We start from the raw sequence: 12,611 nt of genomic DNA on the forward strand, positions 1-12,611 counted from the left end.
GATTCTGGGTGACCTTAATATCAACCTACTTAACACCCATGATAAATCCACCACCAACTATTTAGATATGCTGACGTCCTATTTCGTATTTCCATTGATCACAAAACCTACTCGAGTCACGCCATCCTCTCAAACCCTCATCGATCATATTTATACAAACGCCATAAACCATTGTTCTTCATCCTTTATTTTACTTAGCGATCTCACCGACCACTTTCCAGTAATGTGTACAATTTCGGGTATGAATATTGGCACAAAAACAAAGATCCGAATGAAGCGAGATATGACTAAATTTTGTAACGTCTCTTTTAGATCTGAAATTGAATCAATGTGTAATAATTACATGAGTGTTACTCTTACTAGAGAAAATTTCAATAGCTCTTTTGATGATTTCCTGGGTCAAATGAAATGGTTAATAAACAAACACGCTCCATTAAGACCCCTATCACGAAGAGAAAATAAATTATACTCCAAACCGTGGATCACTAAGGGAATTCGCAAGTCCATCATTCACAAAAATAATATGTTTAAAAAAAATTTTTTGAAAGGTAATACACTTCAGCGTCTCCACTTCAAAAAATATAAAAATATCTTAATGCACTTGCAGAGAAAATCGAAACAACTGCATTATCGCTATGCCCTCGAGAATAACCGGGGAGATATCAAACAAACTTGGAAAACTATTAACGAGATCATTAAGACTAAGTCCAGAGATGATACATCCATCTCAGAATTGAAACTCGAAAATGGTACCACAGTGACAGACCCCATCATGATGGCCAGTGAATTTAATGAATTCTTCCCAACGGTAGGAAAGAAACTTGCGAATAACATCCCTGGTAGCTCTAACCCTTCTACCGATTTTTTGGGTGTTCCGCTGCAAAACACCTTTTTCCTGGAGCCAACGACACATACAGAGATTCTTCAAACCATATTGAACCTGAAAAATGGAAAAGCAGTTGGCCCAGATGGTATTCCAACTTACTTTCTAAAACAAGTCGCTGATATCATATCGCCAACTCTGTGTCATTTTTTCAACTCATCTTTTAAATTAGGTATTTTTCCTTCATCGTTAAAGATTGCCAGAGTGAAACCAATATTTAAAAATGGCAAAAGAAATGACCCGTCAAATTACCGACCAATTTCCATTTTACCCTCCCTAGGCATCATTTTAGAAAAATTAGTTCATAGTCGAATGCTGAATTTTTGTAAAAAATTTAACTTGATCAATAAATGTCAATTTGGATTCCAAAACAATCACTCGACCAGCCACGCTATCTTGGACTTAACTTCATTTATTTATGATAAACTTGACAAAGGGGAAATCGTCTGTTGTACTTTCTTAGATCTGAAAAAAGCTTTTGATACTGTCGACCATGCTATTCTCTCTCAAAAACTTAGATATTTTGGCTTTCGAGGTGTCGCAGGCAAGTTATTAAATGATTACCTGTCCGGACGTTATCAATATGTGGAGTTAGATTCTCACAGGTCTTCGTTATTACCCATCCATTACGGAATTCCACAAGGTAGCGTATTAGGACCTTTGAATTTTTTAATCTTCATAAACGATCTTTCAAATTGTTCAAATTTCTTGAGCAAACTCTTCGCCGATGATGCCTGTCTGCTCGACAGTGCAAAGAATCTAACCTCACTGCAAGCCGAGGTGAACACTGAAATTAACAAAGTGTATAATTGGATGGTATGCAATAAACTTACTGTGAATGTTAAAAAATCTAAAGTTATGTTGTTTGGTCCTAAAACTCGAACCAGACATGAAAACTTTTCAATTAAAATCAGGGGTGTCACACTCGAAATTGTCCACTCTTTCAAATATCTTGGGCTTCTTATCGACGACAAACTAAATTGGAACACTCATACTACTGAACTGCATAAGAGACTGTCAAGAGCAGTTGGAATCCTGGGTAAGCTCAGACATTACGTCCAGGACTCAACTCTCCGAACCATATACTTCGCACTTTTCCAGTCTCATATACAGTATGCTATAACTGCATGGGGCTCCGCCACCCAATCAGCGTTGCACAGTTTGGAAGTTTTACAAAATAGAGCAGTTAGAATTCTCTCTAGAGCACCCATTCGATCTAACTTAAACACCCTATACTATAAGACCAGGGTGTTAAAATTAGCCGATATCTATCAACTAGAGATTTCCAAGGTCATGCATCAGTTTCATAGCAACCATTTGCCCGCTGCTTTCGACGATTATTTTGTTTCGCTCAGTAAAGTGCATGATCATAACACACGCTCTTCGACAAGGTCTAATTTATTTGTACCCAGATTTTCTCTAAGCAAATCCCAAAACTCCTTGAAATATAAAGGTGTGGTAACTTGGAATAATATTCCCTTAAACTTACGTAACTGTAGTTATGACACTTTCAAATTCAAATACAAAAAATTCATGCGCTCCCTTTACCTTTCCACTGCCTCTACATCCAGTTGATGTGGTCCCAGCAAATCTTTTCGTCATTGCCAGCTCATCATTTGTCTCGATCCAAATCACCTGTAACAAAACAATGTCTCGTGTAAATATTCGTATTGTATTTTAGCTTATAATTTTAATTGTGTATTCCATACTGATGGGCACAAGCCACTTGACAAGTATTTCTGTCACCAACACATTGTGGGTTGAGGTAAAGCCAAAAATTATATTTACTAAAATTATATAACAAAAAAATATTGCAGGCTTTTTGCCCTACTATTGAGCCCGCTCCTCAATGATCTTGGTCTCCTATTTAGTGTGTAATTTCTTGATATCTATTCTGTTAACTGCCAATGACAAATTCATGCCTACAGTCCAATGCCCATAAATACACTTATTGTTACCATGCCATTTTACATGCCTCAACTGGGATCCAAACTTAATTGGCATCCTTCTGATTACTTTCATTATGGGCAGTCAAGCCTAATGTTGTATTTGTTTTTACTATTTATAATGCCTCGGTAACAGTGATCCAGGTCAATTGTTTTTATCCTTTTGATTAACTTAATTTTTTTTTTTTAAATTTTCCTAGTCTACTTCTATGGTATGATACTCACTTCATTGTGTTGTATTAATACTGCTGAATATTTCGATGTATATTTTCCTCATGTCTATACAATTCCCGTATGTGAATCTTTGACTCCAGCATCAAAACACTTGTTAGTCCAGGTCAACATTTTAGCTTTCACACTACTAGCTTGTTTCTGCCTCAAAGTGTCAATATTTTGTTATTTGCATACTTGATTGGTACGGTATTCTATACTTTTACAATTTGTGTACTCTTAACATCCAGTTTTATTTCAATCTGGACACTTATATGCACATAATCGACTTGTGTTGCACTTTACCGTAGCCGAACTATTTACCTGCCATGACCACACTGCAAGTCTGTTTGGTTCACTTAATAATTTCCATGGTTACCTAGACTGTGGTGCATGGAGTCGATTTTCTTATTTTTAAACGGCGTTTGCTTGGTTTTTACCGGGTCGCCTTGACGCATCGATTGCGTTTCTTTATTTATTTATTAAGTAATATATTTTGTTCGATTTAATTATATTTATCACGTTTTTGTTAGACTTCCCCGTGGGTGCCGCCGCTCGATAACCAGAATTGGTTTTCGGCGTCTCCTTTCACCCTGGAATGCGGTCTTTTATATTTTCTTTATTTGTGTATGTAAAATTCGTACTTTCAGCTTGGTGAAGAAATAAATTACTGATTACTGATTTCAAGCCCAATTGAATTTATGAATTTAGTAATTTAGTTTTCAGCTAAATATTAAATTTCCATAGCATTATTCTGGTCGCTTTAGATTAACATAGGACACCCCCCTTCCTTTTTTGTTTTCTTCTATTTTCTTTCTTTTAAAAATACTCATAACAATGCATTTACCCACGAGTCTCCTAATTTTATTCAGAATTTTATTGTAAAAATATTAATGTAATAGTTTAAGTAGTTTTGTCACTGGTCATCTTTCAGTGTTATCTTAATAAAATCAGCATATATGGTGGGAGCTGACTTCGATGACCGTATGGTCGTATCGCTTCCTCCTGTCCATACCAAAAAAAAATTTTTTTGCTAGTGCTATTTTACTGATGACTATTTTTTACGTTTTTTGGTTGACGAAATAATAAAATCTCTCTCTCTCTCTCTTTCAGTAATTGAAAGTCCGGTCTTTTTCAGTCTTCTTTTCATTGAGTAGATCAAATTTTTGGTGCTTCGACGAACAAATTTGACTATAATAGGAACATTCCCTCTACTATCTGCCGGGAGGATATGCGTTACATCTATATCCCCATACTGTATGGGCCACTCCAATTTCAGGGATGAATTTAGTGTGTTCGCCACATATGCCTCAAATTGTCCATAGTGCCCTGATTTTGGTATACGTTTACAACCATGCAGTATGATACAGTTTCTTCTCCCATATTGTTCCAAATTATCAATTGTTATTTTGTTTTTTATGGTGCTTTCTTTAATTTGTACCACCATTTTGGTTAAGCACTCAAGTTTATTGGAAATGCCAATAGATTTCTCTTCCAGAGCATCAAATTTGCTTGTTGGAAGATTAGGTACCGGTATTCCATTATTGTTGACCTCCATGTTTGATTTTCCAGAATTCTGCTTTGCTCCAATTTGATTTCTCGTTGTTACTGGTATAAGGACGTTGCCAGAATTTCTGATCTCAGATAATTTATTTTCAACTTCGACTCTTGCTTTCTTTTCTTTAGCAATATCATGTTGCAGTTCTTGTTGTTGCTTTTGCAGACATTGTAAGGTCGCTAACACATCTTTCATGAGTTGACTATGGTTGTTGCTTTCTTTAAAATTCTCCATGTTGCGGTATTTCACGTAGTCCAATACGGTATTCAGTTGTTAGTAGGTACAGGTTAATAGTATTGTTAAGTTAGCTAGAACGTTAGCCTAAGTTAATCAGCAGCACATCTTAATTATACAGCGAATAATGCAGTTACTGTATTTTCGTTGAAGGAGCACGTGCATTACACGTTATAGATTTTATTCTTAAGTTTTGCTCGTTTTTCAGATATTCCTGTTATATGAGTTGTTCGTTTCATTGAGTGTTGTGTTTTCAGAATGCTGAAATAAATTGTATTGTATTGAGCACGACTAGGATTTCGTGAAAAAAGACGTGAATATCACTTTTTTATTGCGCATGCGTAACAGGGCCTTGCCGTGTTTCACGAAATAGCGTGTGCTGTCGCGCTCACTGGGTCACGGATGGGCGTCCGGGATTATACAAAACTATTCGATTTTGTTTCGATGTTTCGTCCGCAACCATGTTTATCCTGTGTATCGTGGTAATGAAATCTACCACGAATGGCAAGACTCGTCCATTTGCCAATGCAAGTCGGTATAAGTCAGTGAACATATCAAACATAATACAGTAATACAACCGTACCGTACCAGATACCGTAGGTTTGTAGGTACCGTATTGTACCGGTCAGCCAGCACCGGTACCGGTACCGTATCATGAAATCTTTCCATACAGTAAGTTTACACTCATCTCTGAATCTTGTGCTCAATATTCAGATTTTTCATCTTTGATGTCGGTCATGTGAGCATGTTGGTGGACCTAGACTAGACTACCGTAATGAGATAAGTTACGGTACCGTACCGTACTACTTCTGGTTTTATATCAGTATTGTTCATAAAAATTGGAAAGTTTAAAAGTGTTCTGAAGGTGCCGTACGGTTAGATGGAACCGGCACCTTACCGCTAGATCTATCGGGTCTAGTAGGCTATAGGGGTCTGGCGCGGCGGTGTGGCTCAACGGGCTAAGCGTTAGGAATACGCTCGCCACCGCACCTCTAATTACTCTGCGTGGGCTCGCAGGTTCGAATCCCATGCAGGGATGGTTATGTGCGAGAGGATTGCTGGACTCCTCGCCGTCGTTGGGTGGTTCACGTAACCGCTGGTCGGTTACGGCTTCCTCCACCACCAAGTCCAGGCTTCCGAAAACAAACAATACAGTAAAATTAATCCCATACCCGACTTGGAATGGTAACCGGACGAGAGGCCGTGGTTCGCCATATGGATAAGCCGTCTTATCGGCTTTCCTCTCCCCCGGGATAAATATGTAAATCCTATCCTATCCTATCCTAATTTAGTACCACATGCTCAACAATTTCTGCATATGCCAATCCTAACCCCCACCTGACTACGTCACCGAAAAATTACATCATTTCGACGTCACATTGGCGTATTAAGGCCCGCCAAAGTATGTGGATGGTCGTCCAAAACGCGCAGATGATCACCCGAAATCGAGCAAGCTATTTCTCTGGTTTTCCCGTCATAACGATCACGATAGGAGAGAGATCGCCGGCGTTAGCGAGTTCGCAATTGGCGGCGCAGATGCCATTTCGGGCGATCGTAATTATACTTTGGCAAGCTCTATGACGTGTTTGTGACGTCGTATTGACGTAATTTTTGGATGGCATAGTCGGGTGGGGGTTAGGAATAACATATACAAAATTGTCGAGCCAGGCCAACTAGAAGTGGATGTGGTACTAAACTATACCAGACCCGATCCATCAGTCCTCCAGTCTGACGGTAGCCTAGCTGTGTCTATGTGTAGACAACAATACCTGAATACGGTACCAGCTGACAATCCTATACCTGTATACGGCTATAGCTGTATAGATACCGTACTGACCCGCGGCGGTGTGGCTCATTGTGCTAAGCGTTACCTTACTGCATTAGGAATACGCTCGCCACCGCACCTCCAGACCTCTGATTACTTTGCATGGGTTCTAATCCCATATAGGGATGGCTGGATGGTTATGTGCGAGAGGATTGCTGGACTCCTCGCCGCTGTATGGTGGTTTACCGACCCCTGGTCAGTTAGATAGATCTGTAGATAGCTTATTTCGAAAACTCCATACCGGTGACAAACATAAATTAAAAATGGAGATTCTGGAGGGCAATCAAAACCTATAAAAAAGTTTAAAACATGAGAAGTATATCATGTGCCTGCCCACGGCCACCAGCACGCACACAAAAACACAAGCCCAATTCAGCAATTAAATGAGGCTTGGGCCGAACTTAACAAACAAAATACACAATAGTATTGAACTTTTGGGCTGTTGTATTTTTAACAATTACGTTGATAATGACCAATACCTACAATCTTATGCAAAGATAATGTGGGAAGTGGAATGTAATAAATTTGTGACGATAGTCATACTTATGAAGCCATGAAAAACTACATGCTAAATTGGGCATTGCGAAAAAGGTGATAAGTGGTTTAATATACAAACAAATGCAAAACCATGGCGGCGAATTCGGCGTGCTGACACTCATAAAAGCAATTATCAGGAAAAACACTAATCACACGTGAGCAGGTCTGTAGCCTAATTGATACATTAATAATGTGGCCAACATCGTTACCTCAGAATTCCGTCACTTATTTTCAATTTTTTTTATCCTAATAGTTTTACCATTAATTATGTTGCATGTGGCATTAGGATTGTCGTTAGTTAGATCACTCTATGTCCCATGTGAGTGGTGATTTGTAAAGCATTTGCTTCTTTTAAAAGAGTCCGTGTATTTATCTTATTATTACATTGAAATTAATGATCCGCAATTCAGATTTGGTCTTATAACGCAGTAACGATAGAATAGAAACTATAAATATGACCATATTTCTAATAACCATATATTGCAGGCACAGAAAAGAACTGTCCGCGCCTGTAGATATCATGCCCAGCAAAAAGATTTAACCATGTGTGCTAAGTTGTTTATTTTAGCCCCTGAGAATACTAAAAAAATGAAGCATATTTTGCTATGTAACGTTGTCTAAGTCTTTGGTGCAAGTGATTAAAAATATTGCAAGGGGTGCTTCAGATGTTTTGGTTGATTTTGTATATTGTAACTCATATGTCAAACCTGTTTTATAAAACCTATTTTTTTTTCCCAATTTGTCACATATCAAGCATTTGTCTCACAAATATATAGTGTTAAAGGGTGAATTTTCTGTGGCAAAAAGACAAAAGTTGATACTTGCCTTTGCCGCATCAATTAGCAAATGGATACAATCGCCAATTCTACAAAATTTATCATGTAAACAAGTTAAGCTATAAGGAATATGAACTGTAGATATGAATTTTTTTAGAATTTCAGTGTTTGCCTCTCTTGTCCTGATACCTTCGATTTGTATTTTTCCATTTGCAGAAAAGCAAAAGCCACTTTATGATATGTTATCTTTCATAGTGATGGGCAATATAGAATAATTTACTATTCTAGAATACTTGAATTGAATCCAGAATACAGAATCCTATTCTATTTTTATTGTTATTCAAATGTGGGAATTCTCCCACCATATTTATGGATTACAATTTATAAAAAGCAAAATTGTGAATGTACTTACAATTCAATTGAAAAATACCCTGAGCATTGGATTTTATTCATTACCAAACAGGACAATGAAATATAAGAATTTTACTCAATTACATTTTGCTTTGACTTGTTCAAATTTTATGTGATCCCTAAATACTTATATGCTAAAATTATATATTATGCGCATTATACACTTTAATACTAAATTGTCAAATACAAAAAATAGTTATGAAAAAACATTAAATTATTATTAATGTAAGAGCGCCGGAAACACACAGTCAAGACCGAGGCCATTGCAATTTATGGGGCAGCACTTGCTGGGGCGTGTTAATTAATGTCGTAAAATTAATTTAAAGACTATCAATTATAATCAAGTATGTCAATGTGTTTATTTTCTGCGACCAACAAATCAGCCTTTCGCACACGACTAACGGACGAGAGTTTGTATGCAAAGACCAGCAAACCAACGCAAAATAAGGCCAAACATCGAGTCTCTCACCGCTACAAAACCAAATATGTGCCAAATATCCAACACAAGTAAACAAATATTTTTCATGTCTCGGTTGGTGTAAGATTCAGGGGTAATTTCAACAAATATATTCAGATTTACTTTGTTAATTTTTGTATAACAATTTTGTATATAATTTGTTAGTTTGCGGCCCGCATCGTCAATAAATTTCAAATAGTGGCCCGCGACATATTTTGAGTTGGAGACCCCTGATCTAAATAAATCGCAAATAATGTTTTATTATCATCTAATGTCTGGTACACATCATTTTCTGGGAGAACTCTAAGCCTGCAAAAAGTCATTTGATTTAAAATAAAGAATGTTTCGCGTATTCCAAAAATTTGAGATTGTTGCAATCGGAAAATCGCGGCAGTCGGCACCAATAATGATTATTATTATAACCGAACTAGATAGTAAAATTGTAAAACGCGAAAGTGGTACAATAACGCCATCTTCACGTTCTGAATATGCAAGCTGGGATTACTGTGTTTGACGTCTGCCACATTTGCGGGTTCGTTCTGAGAAAACACAAGTATAATCAGACGAGAGAGATTTCGTCGTGAGAGAACTCTCGCCACTGATTAATGAATTAGAAATCTCAAATACAAAAAATGACGCATGGCGTCGAAGAGGCGGAAACTGAATTCTGTTATCGGATAATTTGGATTCAAATACTTTGGGATTTGAATCCTCCGGATTCGGTATTCTATATTGCCCATCCCTAATCTTTTATCATACATTAATATATGTTTTTCATTATTAATTTCTCTATGTTATTGATTATTACTACCACAGCTATATATATTCTTAGTCCTTCATCTCTGGATAACAAAGAAAGAAATTATTAAATAAGAGTGCTCGAAGACGATGAAGTCTGAAAAGCGTGTTCTGGAACAAACTTAACAACTTCAATAAGTCAGTCATATAATAATTTTTTTAAGAATTATAGTAATAATATGTTTCATGTGTCTGTGTGTTTGTTATGTTTAGTGCATGTTTTACTGATGTAACATAGATTTGTCTATGTGATGCATTCACATACATAGAAACTAATTATTTGTATGTTACTATTGTTGTGTACAACAAATGTTGGATTGATGATGAATGTATAGTATTATACATATTGTTTTACTATATTATTGGAATTTTAGACGTAAAGAAAAGGTTTTCAAATTACAATGAAACTTCATTCAAGATCTGCAGCTGTCAAACAATGTAATTAAATTATCAAGGTCTTGTGGCAAAGGGTGTGTATTATTTGCTGAAAAGACAATGAACAACTCTGGGAGTGACACTGTTGCACTCATTAAAGATAAACCCTTGGGTGAAAAATGGCTTTTCACTCCAGACCAACTTCAGAACACACCCAGCAGAAAAGATAAAGTTACTGCAGAAAAAGAGTTGAATTACCGCCAACAAGCTGCAAATCTCATACAAGATATGGGCCAAAGACTGCCTGTGTATCCTTTTAGTCAACATGATTGGTACATGTTTGTTTTACTGCATTTATTTAGAGGCAAACTGCCTGCTATATTTTACTTCCTTTACAATGATTTCACTCTCGATACTTTCCTCTAGAACAGTGGTTCTCAAACTTTTTCTGCTTGCAGCGCAAGCAAACAAAAAAAAATTTGCGGCACAATTGAAAAAAAAATTCTTATATCTAGAATTTTATTATTACCTGGTAATTATAAACAAATATTTCAATGAAATGCTAGTGGGTTTTTCAATGCGTAAAATACAAAATAGGTTGTTATATTGGCACTAAATCCTGCGCATGTAATTCAATGTGTCTGTTTGATAGGATAAGTAAACAATAATTTATTTTACCACCCACAGTAGCCAAACCCTATGAGTTTTCAAATTGAACATCTAGATTACTAGCGTCAGCACACAATGCATCTGAATCAATTAACGCATCTGGCTCCAAATATCCATTCATTATTATGTGGTATATCTCTTTTTCAATCTGAAATGATGTGCACTATGAATAATGCTTATTAAAGACTATTTTGACCTGTCTGCCCTGCACGCTTGAGGTAATAATTACATAGTATCGGAATATCGGCTTTTTTGGAATATCAATATATAGGTATCGCTTTTTTTAGTTGATATTGGCGACAAAAGTGGTACCGGTACATCTCTAGTTCACAGACCCATGGAGATGCAAATGGCTAGATCATACCGATGATTGAGTAGGATTTGCAAATGGCCAAAAGTCGTCCAAACTTGCTTTCCTGTTAGCCCAACTAATCGCACAAGACAACATGGTGGAAGTGGACATCTTATTTACAAATACATTATAGCATAACAATCCAATACAGTTGTAATGTGACAATCCCCCTTACTTCTAATGGATAGTGCGGACTCTAGTCTCACAAGCTTGCTTGTCTGTTGCCTGCATGACCATGTGTAATACAAATGGCTTATTATCTAAAATTCTGTAAAGCTTCGTGGCACATCCGAGAATCTCGTTGCAGACAGTTTGAGAAATGCTGCTCTGAAGAGTCAGCAATTGATGCAAGGCTAGGAATATCGATATTTTGTAATTCAGTTTCATTTTTTGAATAATTCTGATCCCAAATGTTTTGAACAGATTTATTTTTAATAAAAGAAACCGTAATTTTGATGAACTGCTTATAAAAGCATTGATTTAAGCTTTAGTTAATATTATTTCTCTTCAAATCTCAATATATATTAATGTTAGGCTTTCGATTTATTTTATTGGTGTGTTTTCTGACGTATTTAACTCAGGTATCCAATCCTATGAAATCAGACCTATAATAATTTCAGTATAACTTGTTTTTTTGACCTGTCTTATGCTAAAATTTATATTTTTGTGAGCCCAGTATTAGGCACGTCAAACTTTTCAGAAGTTGTCTGTGTGTTCTAAATATGGCAACTGCAGTTTTAAACTTTTACTGTTGCACATGTTTAAAAATTTTTTCCTTAACTTATTCATTCAATAATGATGATTACCAACAGCAATCAATTGACAATCAATACAGCAATCGTTTATATGCATCGCTTCTACATGTTCCATTCATTTCAGGCATTTTCCAGATTTGTAAGAAATGTTTTTGAGTTATCTTGTTACTGTTATTACAGTGTTTACAACTACAGATTCATATTTATGTAGCACTTCCACCATCTAGACCATTTTGGGCCATATGGGGCTCTATTTCATTTGGACATTATAAATTGCTGATTGAGTACAGTATATAATTCTCTTTACTCGTCTATGCTTTTGTACCTGTTTGTCCGAATTTGGTCTGAAAAATTTAAATTATAATAACCAACTGAAAATTTTCTCATTCTATGAGATTGAAGTTTTAGTAATACAGGATCTCTTACAATGCCATTATCTAACTTCTTCAAAAATGATAGCAAGGCACATTTGTCACATATTCTAGACAGAATTCTACACTTATAGTCACAATATGGTCAAATTTAGGTACTGGTAAGTGGTAACTTCGTCAATGAACCTCGTTCCTTGTTTGGGTACGTACTGTATACATGATATGGTACACAGCAAATTTCAGGACAAATACTTCAACATTCAGGAACGCCACATATGCAACAACAGGCTTGCAAATCCGTGCCCGAAAACGAGAGTCTAGGCATACTCTCGTCGACCTCCTAACGGAATTCAAAAGATTCAATGACGTCATAGTGACGTCACATATACTCCCGTCCCAGGAAAATGTTACGCGAGTCAGGCGCGAGTCAATGTGTCTAATTATATCTACGCAC

The 12,611-nt window shown here is 36.5% G+C and overlaps 1 protein-coding gene and 1 long non-coding RNA gene across 3 annotated transcripts in view; one reads left to right on the forward strand and one right to left on the reverse strand.

Moving 5' to 3' along the window:
* Positions 1 to 258: 258 nt before the first annotated feature.
* LOC144421951 (uncharacterized) lies at positions 259 to 3,646 on the reverse strand. Its single transcript, XR_013475063.1, has 4 exons — positions 3,055 to 3,646; positions 2,432 to 2,518; positions 1,448 to 1,670; positions 259 to 940 (listed from the first exon to the last, which is right to left on the reverse strand). It is a non-coding gene; the product is annotated as an uncharacterized LOC144421951 (long non-coding RNA).
* A 5,983-nt stretch (positions 3,647 to 9,629) lies between these two features.
* Positions 9,630 to 12,611, forward strand: part of LOC120327022 (uncharacterized) — a 41,683-nt gene continuing 38,701 nt past the window's right edge. Inside the window, exons 1-3 of one of the 2 annotated variants that reach the window (XM_039393399.2) lie at positions 9,630 to 9,773; positions 10,091 to 10,318; positions 11,844 to 11,925. In XM_039393399.2, the coding sequence (XP_039249333.2) occupies positions 10,131 to 10,318; positions 11,844 to 11,925 (270 nt within the window). In that variant the 5' untranslated portion in view covers positions 9,630 to 9,773; positions 10,091 to 10,130. Of the gene's footprint in view, positions 9,774 to 10,009; positions 10,319 to 11,843; positions 11,926 to 12,611 lie in introns of both variants that reach the window. The other variant, XM_039393398.2, reaches the window with a different exon arrangement.

Source organism: Styela clava, chromosome 4 (genome assembly GCF_964204865.1).
Source record: "Styela clava chromosome 4, kaStyClav1.hap1.2, whole genome shotgun sequence".
Lineage (NCBI taxonomy): Eukaryota > Metazoa > Chordata > Ascidiacea > Stolidobranchia > Styelidae > Styela > Styela clava.